At 43.7% G+C, this 16,786-nt stretch overlaps 1 protein-coding gene across 1 annotated transcript in view; it reads right to left on the reverse strand.

Annotated features, from left to right (window-relative positions):
- Positions 1-920: 920 nt before the first annotated feature.
- The window catches only part of LOC126413232 (uncharacterized), a 39,053-nt gene continuing 23,187 nt past the window's right edge, over positions 921-16,786 (reverse strand). The window contains exon 4 of the mRNA XM_050083130.1: positions 921-1,101. Coding sequence (XP_049939087.1) covers positions 921-1,101 — 181 coding nt within the window. The remainder of the gene's footprint in view (positions 1,102-16,786) is intronic.

Raw genomic sequence — 16,786 nt, forward strand, 5'->3', positions numbered from 1 at the left:
ACTATATTTCAAAAAATTCTTTTCTATTCTTGTCTGAACTGAATGAGACTTTCACTCTGCAGCGGAGTGCTGACTGATATGCAACTTCCTAGCATATTAAAACTGTGTACTGGTCCGAGATTCGAACTTGGGACCTTTGCCTTTCGCGGACAAGTGCTCTACCAACTGATCTACCCAAACGCGACTCACGACCCGTCCCCACAGCTTCAGTTCTTCCAATAACTCGTCTCCTACCTTCCAAACTTAACAGAAGCTCTTCTGCGAACCCTGCAGAACTAGCACTCCTGGAAGAAAGTATATTGCGGGCCATGGCTTAGCCACAGCCTGGGGGATGTTTCGAAGATGAGAATTTCACTCTGCACTTGAGTGTGAACTGAAATGAAACTTCCTGGCAGATTAAAACAGTGTGCCGGACCGAGACTCGAACTCGGGACCTTTGCCTTTCGCGGGCAAGTGCTCTAACCACTTGCCCACGAAAGGCAAAGGTCCCGAGTTCGAGTCTCGGTCCGGCACACTGTTTTAATCTGCCAAGAAGTTTCTTGTCTGAACTATTTATCACCTACATTTCATATCCGTACAATGCTACACTCAAGACAAGTCCGTTCAGAAAAGTGTTCTTACCTCCCAATTTAATAATCGATGTCATTCACACTTCTCAAAAATTAAACTTGGTTTCTCACTGTAGCCCGGAGAAAACTAAGAGCAAACAGTTGTCAATCTTTCTGTGCTAATGATCACTATCCGTAAAAGGGAGTAAGTGCCTTAACTTTATTAATGGGAAATCGTAAATCAGATCTGGCGTTCACTTACGTATATAATAAAGAGGGCAGATTTTCTTTTCAGTTTCCTTTAATGTTTCTTTTTCACGGACAGAAAAAACTGGCACACGTCAGCAGCATTCGTTTGGCTGCCACAGCTGCTCAGCGATCCCAGTGCTGTGAGTCCACGGACAGGGTGGAGACGGCGTCGAGCGGGCCTCGACCCCTGGGGCAGGCCGCGTACCGCCGCCGGCACCCTCCGCCTCCGCCGCCGCCGCTGCCGACCCTGCCCGCCTCCCGGGCCAGCACGTGCTCTGCCAGACCGGCGTCGCCGTCGCTTGGCCTGCGCACACCACTCGCTCACTTTTAAATCTGCTAATGATTGGTCCTCTTTCAAAATCTTATTTCATGCCGTTATGATCCTCTGACCAAGCTTCCACTATCATTGTATGAAATCAAGTATGTTAGTTAACTTAAATAATGTTTCGTAAAAGATCTGAATGCAAAGCGTCTTTAAGCTGTTGTAACCAGTCGCATTTATTACACTGAGGCGCCAAAGAAATTGGTATAGGCATGCGTGTTCAAATACAGAGATATGTAAACAAGCAGGATACGGCGCTGCGGTCGGCAACGCCTATACAAGGCAACAAGTGTCTGGCGCAGTTGTTAGATCGGTCGCTGCTGCTACAGTGGCAGTCTATCAAGATTTACGTGAGTTTAAACGTGGTGTTATAGTCGGCGCACAGACAATGGGACACAGCATTTCCGAGGTAGCGATGAAGTGGGGATTTTCACGTACGACAACTTCACGAGAGTACCGAGAATATAAGAAATCCAGTAAAACATCAAGTTTCCGACATCCCTGTGGCCAGAAAAAGATCCTGCAAGAACGGGACCAACGACAAGTGAAGAGAATCGTTCAACGTGACAGAAGTGCAAACCTTCCACAAATTACTGCAGATTTTAATGCTGGGCCATCAACAAGCGTCAGCGTGCGAACCATTCAACGAAACATCATCGATATGGGCTTTCGGAGCCGACTCGTGTACCCTTGATGACTGCACGACACAAAGCTTTGCGCCTCGCCTGGGCCCTCAACACCGACAATGGACTGTTGATGATTGCGAACATGTTGCCTGGTCGGACGAGTCTCGTTTCAGATTGTATATAGCGGATTGAAGTGTAGGTGTATGGAAACAACCTCATGAATCCATGGACCCTGCATGTCAGCAGGGAACTGACGTGGCTGGTGCAGGCTCTGTAACGGTGTGGGGCGTGTGCAGCTGGAGTGATATGGGATTCTTGAGACGTCCACATACGACTCTGATAGGTAACACGTACGTAAGCATTCTGTCCGATCACCTGCATCCATTCACGTCCATTGTGCATCCCGATTGACTTGGGCAATTCCAGCAGGACAATGAGACACGCCCAGAATTGCTACAGAGTGGCTCCAGGAACATTCTTCTGAGTTTAAACATTAGTCGAGTCCATGACACGTCGTGTTGTGGCACTTCTGCGTGCTTTCGGCGGCCCTACACGATATTAGGTAGGTTTATTACTTTCTTTGGCTCTTCATTGTAAATAATAGTTTATATTACGTGTTTCGGAGGATCATACCTCCAGTCATCAGGTGCCTTTACATCGATTATTAATAGCGTAAATTTTAAATGTGCCGCGTAATGGTGGCAGACTGCAGCGAATCAGCGATGCTGTTTTTCTCCACTGCAGGCAGTGCTATAATTCTGTAAACTGGGATATGTGACCTAGGTTTAACACTTCTGCAAACAAAACTAAACTTGCGATTAAACTTATTATCTATTTGACATGAGCTCAGTAAATTAATTACATTACGCTGCAGACCTGTATAAGCAGTATACGTTAACGCTTCGGAAGACAGCCAGAAAGAGAGCGCGGGACAAAGATAGAAAACCTTGTCTATATATAAATCGGTTGAAGACTGCAGATGAACACTTATCAGTACAATGATATCGTTTAATTTTTGAAATACCGTTATTGTCTTTGTTAAATTACACGAAATGCGGAAATAACTGTAAATTTTCTAAGGCGCACACGTCGCCACTACAGAGAAAAGAGACGTATACTACAACTTAGGGTATGGATCGTCTTAGATGCCGGATATGGCTGGCAATTTTAGTCGGAATTTTGGAACAGGAAAACAAGAAGGAAAGCTACAACATTGTAGCACTGAGCACACAATACAGAGCCAAGATGGTCGGTTTTGCGAAAGAGAGTTCATACGTGCAGCACTGTTCGTGAACAGATAGAAGAAGAAAGATTTCTGGTTGTATTTCAGATTGAAAGATCAGTTTGGTTGCAAGAGGAAATTAGGGACGAGAGAGGCGGTACTTGCAGTTAGCATTCTGCTCCAAATGCAAATACGGAAAAATAAGCCATCCTAAGTCGTCTCTGCAGATCCGGAAAAGGTGTTTAAAATGCCATATGGCAATGGAAGTTCAGAGTGCTGAAGAAAGCTGGCTTCAAATACAAAGGCACTCGGATGAGCTTCAGATTCTGCAAGAATGAAGTTGCTGTCGTTAGAAATCATCGTAAACAAGAGAAAGGAAGAATTAGGGAAGATGTCAAAGAATACTATGCTTCTTCCATTGCTGTATACAATGCTTGCATCCAGTAAGTTATAGACCATGTTGGCGATGCAACTGAGGTGGGGATGAAAGTCAGTGGACGGAAGACAGACGTGGTGACATATACAGATTGTGATCACGGATACGAAAGAATTTCTAGAGAAAGTTTTCACCAAAGAAAGAAATTTATGCAGACAGTATCGTATGACGATGTATGAGGGAAAGACTAAACTGATGGCGTGTAGAGCTGAATAGTATGAGCCTCTAAGAAGAGGAGTTGGAAGATGAGAGTTAGAAGAATTAAAAGAATTTATCTATTTGGAAGAGGCGGAAAGATATGGTGAGCAGAAAGAGAGCAGCAGTGGTAGTGGTAGCAGTAGTAGCAGCTTTATTCATCCATAGATCCCTTTTTACAAGGATATAGGACATTTCAAAGTGTTTAATCAGTCAGCGAATCAGTCTTCCGCTTAATTTAAGAAATAAGTTATCCACCAGCTAGATCATCAGTCTAGAGATAAGGAAACGAGCCACGAACGTACTCCTCTGGAATGTACAGATGTGAGACTAAGGTCAAGAGGAAAACAATGGGGAGATTTTGTCTGCAGAAGGATATCGAAGATCAGCTGGAGAGATATAATTACCAGCGCAGATGTGTGGAGACGAATACGGGAAACCAGGTCTCTCTGAAAGCACATCCAAACAAGAACAGGTTAAAATCGTAGGACTGAACATCATTGGAACAGCACCAGATGGAGCTATGAAGTACCGGGATCGCCGGCCAGAGTGGCCGAGCGGTTCTAGGCGCTTCAGTCTTGAACCGCGCGACCGCTACGGTCGCAGGTTCGAATCCTGCCTCGGCCATGGACGTGTGTGCTGTCCTTAAGTTAGTTAGATTTAAGTAGTTCTAAGTTCTAGGGCACTAATGACCTCAGATGTTAAGTCCCATAGTGCTCAGAGCCATTTGAACCATTTTGAAAGTACCGGGATCGCCCAGGACGATCAAGAGTGTCATACAAATAGTAAACTGCGAAAGGTACAGTCGTGGACAAAACGAGCGAGACCCCTTGCCTTTTCGTTATGCTGATCCGCACAGCCTTAAAGTCTGCTATAAAGCATAACAGGCTAGGCGACGAAGTGCTACCGACATACTATGAAAGATCGGTCAGCTGATGTGCTGAGATACCTAGTACTGGCGAATCTCGCGCTTCGAAGACGCCACAGCACCGTCTTCCACCACGTCGTGGGAAACGAAATACCTCAAGTATAAGTCAATGTGTTGTATTCGCATATGTGTGACTATGACTTGGATCTAAACTGTGGTTGTGGACAGTACGTATGCTCAGATAGCGAATCTAACATCACGAATGTAGACAAGGGGAAATGAATTAGGTATCCTTCCACTTCCGTAACAACAAATATATTTTGGTTATTCTTTCTTAAATGAACTGCGCAGAAAATCATTCACCAGAAGTGAATAACATTTTAGTAACAGCAGATGATATTAACAGCTTGCCGGAGCGGGTTAGCCGTGCGCTCAACGGCGTCATATCGCGGCCCGCGAGGCTGCTTGCGCCGTCAGTTCGAATCCTTTCCCGGGCATGGCTGTGTGTTAGATTAGGTAGGTTGAAGTAGTTCTAGAGCTAGGGGACTGATGACCTAAGCAGTTTGGTGGCATAGTTCCTAGAGCCATTTTTTGACGTTTCGCGTAAATTTTATTTACATAAACGACTGTATCTTTAGATTGCGTTGACATAGCTCACTCTTTTACACCACCAAGGGACCGTATACCGCAGGAAGTGCGATACTTTTCCGATTATTATGTCCACCCGTACTCGAGGTAAACGGGTTTTAGGACAGATAGACGGTCAATAAAGTGAGAGTAGTAGGGTTCCATTTTTACCGATTTACGTGACGAAATCCTAACAACGAAAATAGCTATCAAAGTTACTGAAGATAAGGGCTGCATAATAATTTCCCCTACTCTTTACTAGAAATGTTCCAGTTGCAGTCGATAAATAAGCACATTAATCGTAGCTATGCTTTCGATCCAAATCACGTTTACAGGAATGCAAATAAAATCCATTTGCCTATACACGTGGTAATTCAGAGCCCACCCCACCGCGTTTTAGATGAGCGAGCATTCCCATTGCTACCTTATTGAACACCTCGGCTAATGAACGTTTTCTGCCTGTGGCACGTCTAATGGAGAATTCGAAACATTGTAGAATACGTTTGGCAGCTACGTCGCCGTTTATTTCCTGGGGTGGTGCAGCATTATCCTACTAAATTTACTCGCTAATAACAGTTTTTTTGTTATTTAGATAAACATCCCGAATGATTATCACATCATCGGTGAGATAAAAGTAGACAATTCATGTTTTTGAGTCCAGAAAGCTCTATGCAGCGGAAACTGCAGATCATCTTGCCATTTTCATTGCGAAATTGCTGACTTATTCATGTCTGGGGTAATAATAGAGGGCTGTTTGCCTGGGTTGTCTGCTACGTAGTGAAAGGTGTTTGTTACTGCAGGGAGGTCTGGTTTGTTTTCGGGTCAAATCTCGATGAAGGCAGATAGACGATCAGTAAAGAAATTTTAAGAAATTCTAGCGCCTCCAATACGTTTTATTGCTACCTTTATTCTGTAACCGGCGCCCTGTGGATGTCGATATGAAACTCTCGTAGAATTTCATACTTGTTACTGCCTACTTTTTCCGCTTCTGTCAATAATTGAATTTACTTAAGTGTGGCACTGAATGATTTTTAACTGTATTTCGTTATGAATCTTCACGCTTTGCTAAATTTGCACACTTTCATGGTAGGTCAGCAACGGTAATCCAGTATGACTGGTCTGAACGTTGACACAGACCATTTCGTAGCCGAATGCGCATAATATTTTGCTAATTCTTAACGATCTGGGGTACTTTGTCTCACTGAAACAGTTATGTTATCTCGATAAGCTGAAATTCATTTTCATTAGTACAGTTCATACTAATTAGCGTTTCTTATTTCATTTATATCTTATATTTAGGTGTTGTGGTTAACACACTAATCAGCATTAATATAGTCGTACACATGACTGAAAACAGTCTGACAAATTTCGGATAGTTTTTCAATTTCACGCCTATGCATAGGATGTTGGTAGCACTTCGTCGCCTTGCCTGTTATGCTGTGTAGCAGACTTTAAAGCTGTGCGGATCAGCATAACGAAAAGGCGAGTGGTCTCGCTCGTTTTGTCCACAACTGTACAGGGAGAGCTGATTGTCACGAAAACCGTAACGGAGAGGAAGGTCCAGGGAAAAGTGGAATGGCGCACTGCGTCAAGCCAACCTTAGGGTTGAACACTGAAGAGAGGAGAGATTTTGCGTCAGACCGAGATTGCTCTAGGAAGGGTTACTTTGCACTGAATGGATGAAAAGCACACAGCTGACTGTGCGTTCCACCCGGTGTGCTAGCAGCGTGCCGGCTGGAGTACTCACGTCAGCAACAGGTGCGCCACCTCCCCAAACAGTCCGTTGTGCAGCAACGGCGTTTCGGCCGCCTCGCAGACAGCCCGCAGCAGGCACGCGTGGCCGTCCGTGCCTAGCCTGCCGTACAAGATACAACAGTCAGCACTACACGTTTATATAGCAATTACTAGTAACTGTACTTTCTTATGAGATGTAGAACAAAAACTCTTCTGAATCAGTGGGCGTTTTACGTAGCACCCACTATCTAGTTACTGCTTTATTCATATGCACCTCTACGGCTTCGGAAGATGACTGTGGCGTAAACTACAAGACATAAAGAGGAAAAACAGAAAAGAAACAGGGAGTACGAGTAGCACTCGCGCTCCGAGATTTCCGTACAACTTAATTACGTATATAGGTAGTTCATTACTCCCGAGAACCGATAATCTCCGTGATTTTTCACTGTGCCGCTCGTGGTCTCACGGTAGCGTTCTCGCTTCCCGAGCACGCAGTCCCGGGTTCGATTCCCGTCTGGGTCAGCGATTTTCAGCTGCGCCGAGTTGACTGGGTGTTGTGTTGTGTCGTGTTGTGTCGTCTTCATTATCATCATTCATTCCCATTACGGTCGGAGGAAGGCAACGTCAAACCATCTCCATTAGGACATTGCCTAGTTCGGCGGTACGGGTCCCCTGTATCGCTCCCCTAGGCTCTGTGAAGAAGCATGGGACTTCATTTCATTTTCATTCATAGATATATACTGACAAGATATCCGTCCTGGAAATTCCAGAACTTTCGAAAGTATATTAATTTCGGAGTCAAATTTTTATTGTAATTTCGCATTGACAGTTACAATTATTCACTTATTTTATTAATACGCTTTGCTAATTGGTAAGTGCAGATGCATTGACTTTGTCTGTTCTCCGGAAGTCTGTTGTTGTTACGCAAATGTCGTATTGTTCTGTGGAACACACACCAATGGATATTTTATTGGCTATTGAAGGCTCACCACAAGCAATCGAAGTGCAATCACGCTTTACTTGCAAGTATTACTTTACTCTGAAACATTACAGGTGCTTTTCGTGTTGAAAGCATACTCCCTCACGAAATCTCTGTAAGGAGAATGAGATGATGTGGCGGAAGTCGAGCGGCCTTGGCTGTCACTTCTGGATAACAGAGCCATCGTTTTCGCAGCGACAGTGCGCTCCACTCCATTGTGCCAATAAGCACGAAATATTTCTAAATTATACACACAAAGCTTCCTCGTGAATCATTCTAGCTATTACGGAAAATCACATCAAAATCCCTGCGACTTTTAGCAGATCAAGGATGCAATGTAAGTTCGTAATCGCGAAAAAATATTTTTGTGCGATATAATTACAGATTACAATCTTCGGATTTTTTCAGTTACTTTCTCTGTTAAACCGTGCTTCTTGCCAAATTTCATGATTGTAATTCAACCTGCAAGAATCCACCACTCGTACTAAACTTCCAGAAATATCTCAGTTTAGCAGCTGAGTGCGCAGATGGCGGTATAAGGGGAGCACAGTATAACTGCCCAGGATTACCCACACGAGTTTTGCGATAATTAAGTCAGTCCGTCTTTAAACTAAGCTACTGAGCCGCTACGTAGGAATTCTTCCTACATGTGGATATGCTCTCATAGTTTTATGTTCCCTTGCAGAGCCGCAGCAGTGCCGTCGGATTCTCAAAGCCCAGCAGCGCCGTCGGATTCTCAAAATTCAATACTACTGCCTATGTTTTACGTAATGAAGCAGTAAGAAGTTTTGTACAAATAATGTTTACACGGGATGCCATTATGGTGCCTTTATTTAAGAAATACCGTAAAATAAACTTGTTCCCACCGATTATAAGCTAACTATTAGCGGTACGAGAGCATGGTCTACCGCGTGACTAGATCGAAATACATCCCATCGACGACTGCCGAATATGGCGCACAGTCTGTAACTTGAGCGGACAGTCGGCACAGTTCGTATAAGATCGTACATCTTCGGTTATGCCAAAGCTATTCATGTATTTATTAATATCACCGTTTCCTGGCATTGTAAAGTTACTGAAAGATAGTATTTATGACCCGAAGACACCTCCAAATGTCTGAGTGGCGAAAGGCGACTTTATTTAGCATATATTTATTAATGACAATTACTTGATTCATGGCAGAATAAATGTATATTCCATACACATCTCTCTGCTTACGTCACGAGCAATTTCTGCATCGGAACCTCGTCCCACTCGGTCTGAAATCGCCAGATGGCCAACCGCTTCTGCTAGCCAAAATGGTGGGAAGCTACAGCTCGCCCCTTACTCCGCACGTACTGCAGCGCTGATGCATTCGCTTTACGTAGCATCACTGGAAATGAAGTAAAATGCTCTCTTATCTGCAATAAGTATTACCTTACAAACGGGGAGTACCCTATAGGTTTTGATGAGTGAGTCTGCGAGTATCAAAATATGGCTGTATCTTTTTATTGCATTGACTTGCAAGGTTAATTTTTTTTACGCCCCAAAACGCCATAGAGGTTACTATGTGACATAAATTTCAACTTAATATCTCTGAGCATTCCTGAGGGAAAGGGGTCTTAACAGTCGGACAGGCAGATCGACAACGAAGTGATCCCATAATGATTACGTTTCTATCGACTGAGGTACAGAACCCTAAGAATGACAGTTATTCCTGAATAGAGCATATCTCAACGATATACACACCATGGGGTACTTTCATTTAGGAGCAGATGTGTCAGGACATAATGTCGCATCAAATTAGTTCGCACCTGATTCTGTGTTTGTAGAATAGCGGAAAGCTTTTGATACCATTCCTCGCAAGTGGCTTATAAGCAACTTGTGTGCCTGTGGATTTCCTCTTAGTAATAACTGACGGAAAGTCGTCGCGTAAAACAGAAGCAATATCTGTCATTCCTCCAAAGAAGTGTTATACGCCCTCTGCTATTCACACTTCTTGTAAATGATATGGGAAACAATCTGAGCAGACCGCTTACGTTGTTTACAGACGACTCTGGCATTTAACGTCTAGTAAATTCATTGGAATACCAAAACAAATTGCAAAATTATTAATGTGGTTTATCGTGTAACCGAAATTTAATAGATTCCTTTTAGTACTCATGGGGATGACTTCAGTCTTTTCATTATTTATGGTCAATGGTGCGAAAGGGGCCATTGACAATAAATAATGACAACACCGAAGTCATGCACATGAATATTAAAAGGAATCCATTAAATTTCGATTACACGATACATCACATAAATCCAGGGGCTGTGAATCCAGCAAATACCTAAGGATTACAATTATGAGCAACTTTCATTGGAACGTACATGTATACAGGTGGTGTCCGTTCCGTCGGACATGGCCGAAACAACAGAAAATGTTCCTATATGGCTTATTTCAATAGTGGTACAAGTCCATTTGTGTTCATTATGTGATACAGAGTCCTCAAGTTAAATGAGCACTGAAAAATCTGCAGTTGAGATATCAGAAATATTCAAGCATATGGCTTCTTGCTAGAGATGGACCTTTCTTTCTGTTTGTTTGGATCATTAATTTCAGATGCATTATAGGCAGAAAAGTGGGGATAATGGACTTGTACCACTATTGGAATAAGCCCTTCATGTATTACGGGGCTCAATAATTGTGAGTAGGTTAATGGATGAACGCCGTATTGCAGCATGCGATAAGTTGGAAATCTGGATCGATCAGGGACCGCGTCCCGATGGCCGAAGCGGTTAATGCAACAGCTCATGACAAGCGATAGATCCAGGCTTGAGCTCCGGTCCAGCAGAAAATTTCAACTTTCACCATTGCATTTCCAGAGTGCACCCAGCCTTTCCCCTTCCTTCACATTCCTCTATTTCATATTAAATTCGCACGAAAACTTTCATAACCAAAGACTGTGTTTATTGGCAGAACAGTTGGAAGATACTACAAATCCACTGAAGAGGACTACTTACACTGCTCTTGTCCATCCTCTGTTAGGGTATTGCTGTGCGACACTGAATCCTTACCAGATAGGACTGGAGGAGGACATCAAAACAGTTCGAAGAAGGGCAGCTCGTACCACATTATCTCGAAATAGGATAGAGTGTGTCGTGGATATGATACGCGAGTTACGATGGTACGCATTAAAGAGAAGGCGTTTTACGCTGCGCCGATATTTCATGAAATTCCAGTCGCCAACCTTCTCCTCCGGATGCGAAAATATTCTTTACACTCCCACTGCTTAGTTGAGAGGTAACGTGTTTGCCTAACATGAAGCGATCCCGGGTTCGATTCCCGGCCGGATTGGAGATTTTCTCCGCCCATGTACTGTGTGTTAAGTTGTCATGATCATCATCATCATCATCTCATCACCACCAACGTGCAAGTCCCCCAATGTGGCGTCACCTCGAATATGACTTGCAACACGGCGGCCGAACTTTACCGGTTAGGGCCTCCCGGCCAACAATGCCACACGATCATTTTTTTTCTGTTGACGACTACCTACATGGGAGGAGGGGGGGGGGGAGACATAAGCGTCGTAATAAAATAAGAGAAATCACACCTCGCGCGGAATATTTAAGTGTTAGTTTTTCCCGAACGCTGTTCGAATGTGGAATGGCAGAGAAATAGTGTACAGTAGCTCGATGAACCCTCTGCCAGACAATTACGTATGTTGAAGAGTAGTCCCATAGATGTAGATACAGATACGCAACCCAACGAACAAGCCGGCCTGTGTGGCCGAGCGGTTCTAGGCGCTTCAGTCTGGAACCGCGCGACCGCTAGGGTCGCAGGTTCGAATCCTGCCTCAGGCATGGATGTGTGTGATGTCCTTAGGTTAGATATGTTTAAGTAGTTCTAAGATGTAGGGGACTGATGACCTCAGATGTTAAGTCCCAACCGGCCGTTGTGGCCGTGCGGTTAAAGGCGCTTCAGTCTGGAACCGCGTGACCGCTACGGTCGCAGGTTCGAATCCTGCCTCGGGCATGGATGTGTGTGATGTCCTTAGGTTAGTTAGGTTTAATTAGTTCTAAGTTCTAGGCGACTGATGACCTCAGAAGTTAAGTCGCATAGTGCTCAGAGCCATTTGAACCATTTTTTTTGTTAAGTCCCATGGTGCTCAGAGCCATTTGAACCATTTGAACAAATTTACAAAAATATGCTTTCGTCGCGACTTCCCAGACAGTATGTGCTGCCGGTTTCATCAAACTGCACGGACGTGTTGAGCTTAGCCGCATCGTAAATGCTTCCCATACTGAGCAACTGTATTTTGTGTCAAAAACTTGTGCAGTTGTTTTATCTGCTGAGTTGTATCTCTTTTGTGTATATCTGGTAGTTGCTGCATAGCCGTCTTCTGAAACTCTGGAGGTGCTCATTACTAGCCCTATACTTTTTTCGTCACAAAATCGTTCATAAAATGATAATGTAGTTGTAACAAGTGCCTAGACCCAACGCACTTCAGTGAACACCATACGAAGGTGAAGACACAAGCAAATATCAACATATGCTTGCATACAGTGAAATTCTTGAGCTGTTTATTATCAAAAACGGATGTATGGTGATGCTGGAAAAATAGCCTTGCAAATACAGCGTTTCCATGGCACATAGGATTTGTGACATTCAAGAACAAGGTCCAATTCCAACCTTGCGCTTTGACTCATAACATTAGTTTACGTTGCGAAAGATTAGCGACCTGTTATTAAACGTTATCTGTGCTTGCCCATATATCTCGTGTAGTGTGTGATGTTCGCAAACAGCAAGTTTAGCTTAGACTGGCGATAGGGAAACAAGTAGAGCGGGCGGAACCGGACCTTACTGTATTGATGTAGTTTGGTGGCCAGGATAGATTAGCTTGCAGTCTAGTACACTTATTAAGTACATTTGTATCAAAAAATTTATTATTTAATCTAATTCTGAATTTTGTTTCCGAATGGGAATTTTTTTTTATTGTTGGTTTTTATGTTGTGTTTCGTTATTTTCATTTGCAGGGCTATGTTTTTGGTATCAACTGATGTCTTTCAGTTCAATAGAACTGATGGAAATTACGATGTTGCTTCTTGTTCGGTTTCCGGGTTTCGGAATCGCTGTCTTCGCTAGATATATATAGGTCAAAGAAAAAATTCTATTCCCATTGTGCGATTTTTATATTTTTAGGCTTGGTTTATTTTAGACAAATTCGTTTATTTAATTTCTCGATTCTCTTGTCATTTGGGGAGAAGAGTGTCTGGTATCGTTGTCTTCGTTTGAGCTAGGTCAAGAGAATTTTTCATTTTCAGTTTTGTATTTTGTTTATATTTTCGTTACATTTCTTCAAATAAATTAGCGTGTCCTATTTTTGGTATCCTAGTCTTATCTTTATTAACCTATTTTTTAAGTTTGTCCCAGCCACAAACCCCTTCATACCCATAGTTTTCTTATTAATTTCATTTTCTTCATTGAGTGAAATACTTTTCGTATTTTTTACGTTTGTTTGTGAACGTAATGGTCTCTCTTGTCGCCATCTCGAAGGATGTAACCGGCCTGTGTTTTCTGCTGTAGTCTCAGTAACTAACGTAGGCTATCGTCTTTGCGGGTGATACGAGGTCATTGATCAAAGCAGACGACGGAATTGGACAGCACTCTATTCGCGATTCTCTTTACGAGCAATCTAATGGCCACAGTCCGCCGTCTGATCGGCACTCATTCCAGTCAGGTTAGGATTGGAGAAACATGGGAGAAGAGCTCATCCGTGACCTTTTCAGTGGAACGCTGCCAGTCTTAGCCGATTTAGGGAAATCACGGAAAATCTAAATGTGTTCGGGCGATTGGGATAGGAGTCGCTGCCCTCTCGAATGTCGGTCCACCATCCTACCACTGCACCAGGTCGCTCGGTCTTCCATTGGTTTCTCACGAAACTAATTTTAACGGTATTCGTCGATTTTAATTCATGAACTCCTTACATGAAAAGTAGCGTTATACGGGAAAGAAGCAATAACAGATATAAAAATCTCATATGGCCCGTCTATTACTGAGCCTCTTGACATTCGAATTTGTAGGCTGATGCACGCGCCTTCAGTACGAACACATGCCTTTTGTTAACACTCATCTCTTTGCGAAAATAGATTGACAATTTTATACAAAGAAAGACCATAGGTCTTCAGTGTTCGGGCTGTAGACACATTGGTTGTTACGGACCTTTCCCTCTCTGGAGGATGCGGCAGAGTATCCAGGGTTCGGTTTCAGGAGGTGTGGATAGATTGAAGGAGGATCAGGGTTTTATTCTCTCTCTCTCTCTCTCTCTCTCTCTGTCTCTCTATCTCTCTCTCTCTCTCTGTCTCTTTCACTCGCCTCCCTCTCCCTCACCTTCCTTCCCTCCCTCCCTCCCAAAACAGTCATGAATGTGGGTTAAACGCTCCTCCCCTCTAATGTGCCACAGATACCTACAAAAATATTAATAATAAAAGTAAAATTTATTGCCCATCATTTGTGGATAATTTTGTAAGATGGCAACATTTGTCCAACATATATTTAATATTCTGTAAATTCTTTTTCATTCATATTCATATTGGACCAATGCTTGTGATGCACAATCCCATTATTAATCGTTTCATTGGCTGATACCAGCTAGCGCTATGTATCAACCATTTTTGAAGTACTGCGTGTCTGGGTGTTAATTACAGCTCAACACTGAGAGAAAGGGTAATGTTGGCAACACATTCCTCACAAGCTACTATCAGCTAAGGAGAAATGGGAAGAGTGTCGTAACCTGCAGGGGTGGACATTTATTGCCCTGAGAGAGAGCAGAGTGAGAAGGCGACAGTTTGCAATGCTGCAGGCCACAGAACCCCCATAGTGCAGACTGTACGAGATGTTACCCTCTGGTGGGCTGAAAAATATTTCAGAACAGCATAGCTGGCACAGGGGAGGAACAAAGTCAAAAAACATTCTTTGTAGTGCGAAGGGATGCGCGGGGGTTCACAAACGATGATCGCAAGCTGACGTCTAAGGGATCTTCTTACAGGAAACGCCGGATCACACTTCCCACCAAAAAGCAGAGATGAGTACTTGACTGGCGGAGTGCTAAGGATGTAGTTGGGGAAATGGGAACTTCTAGAAAATCTTCTGAAAGGAGTATTATCTTCAGGCGTTTAGCTGGCATATTCATGATCTATGCACTGGGAAGTAACGTTTTTTTAACGGTCACTGGGATTCGTCGCCTGAGCGCAGACGTAGACAATGCGTGTCGAGGAGGGAGCAGGTGTGCAGTGTAGAGACACACTTCCCTGCAAGGATCGATCGGAGACCCTTCCCTCTGTGGCTCAAACCTCGCTCGGGAGAGCCACGGCAGAGAATCTCACGGTTAGATTTTGGGAAGGGTTGATTTTGCCACAAGAAGCATGTGAAGCCGGTTCTCTGTAGACAGAGTTGTTATTCTGTTTACTCGAATGCTTGGCCTCTTTTGAAGTCTGACACAAATTGAAGTGCATCTTTATGGAAGGATACTTGAGTCGAGTTTCTGTTTGTTGAGCAAACAGAAATCTAGACTTGTGTTCTGTCTTGTACTGACATCATTTCGGCTCTCTGAGTTTGCAGATGGCATATAACGTCCACTGTACAGGCAGACAATTAGAGGTACGCCACACACACACCGCCTCCACAGCAGAAAAAGCCGCGGCGGGCAAGTCATCGGTGCAGTATAACTGCTGTCCGTATTTCGACAGGTGACACGCCCGCTTCTGTTCGCCGGCCGTGGTGGCCAAGCGGTTAAAGGCGCTACAGTCTGGAACCGCGCGGCCGCTACGGTCGCAGGTTCGAATCCAGCCTCGGGCATGGATGTGTGTGATGTCCTTAGGTTAGTTAGGTTTAAGTAGTTCTAAGTTCTAGGGGACTGATGACCTTAGAAGTTAAGTCCCATAGCGCTCAGAGCCATTTGAACCGCTTCTGTTCGGCGAGTAGGGAAACACAGTAAATGTGTTCGAGTTCCATTTGCCTGTCCACTGAGCTTGTTCCAGAGTGTATGTCAGTCAGAGTGTATGTCTTCTGTTCCTCACCGCTAATCAGCATCAGCCACTTTTGTGTACGTCTAATAAATGGGGCAGTGTCTAAAGAAAATTAAACATATGTTCTGCCAGCCTCGAAATTACACATAGGATAGAACCTGAGCTTGTGTATTTCATATTTGTACAGTTTTTTACCCTTCGTATTTTTTGAGAATAAATCGTTTACGGTATCCACGTCGTGATTCTTTGTAGTAGATCACGATAGGAATGATTGGTTTGACTTGCTAAACTGAAAATCTGTAGGTGTAGACTGTCAAAGGCAGGGTCGTAATAATAATTTCTAGGCGTGAGAATTTCATTGTGGAGATAACGTTAGGCAACCACAAATAAATGAGCTATATGTTGCATGCACCATGGGGGCTTACATAAAAATATTTTCATGCTATCTGAAAGCCTGATAGATGCAGCAGTGCAAGTCAGTGTTCTGGAAGATACAGCCAACATGACAGGCTGAAGAATTTCTGCAGAGGAAACATGATTTATGGCAAATATCAGAAGTGCTTGGAAATGGAAATTTGTCGTAAGTACTATGGGACCAAACTGCTGATTTCATCGGTCCCAAGGCTTACACACTACTTAACCTAACTTACACTAAGGACAAAACACACACAGACACACACACACACACACACACACACACACACACACACACACACACAAACACACACACACACGCACACATGCCCAAGGGAGGTCTCGAACCTCCGACAGGGTACGGGGGGGGGGGGGGAGAGGGGGAGCCGTGCGAACCGTGGCAAGCCGCTCGAGACCACACTGCTACCCCGCGCGGCCAAAAGTGTTTCAAAATATTTAGTAACACATATTGGGCAAATAGACAAAATAGCAGAATTCAAATATTTGGCAAAGACTATTCAAGAAATCGGTTTGGAAAAGTCTTCTTTAGAGGAAAAGATACATATTAAGGAAAAAA

The sequence above is a fragment of the Schistocerca serialis genome, chromosome 7, assembly GCF_023864345.2.
Source record: "Schistocerca serialis cubense isolate TAMUIC-IGC-003099 chromosome 7, iqSchSeri2.2, whole genome shotgun sequence".
Taxonomy (NCBI): domain Eukaryota; kingdom Metazoa; phylum Arthropoda; class Insecta; order Orthoptera; family Acrididae; genus Schistocerca; species Schistocerca serialis.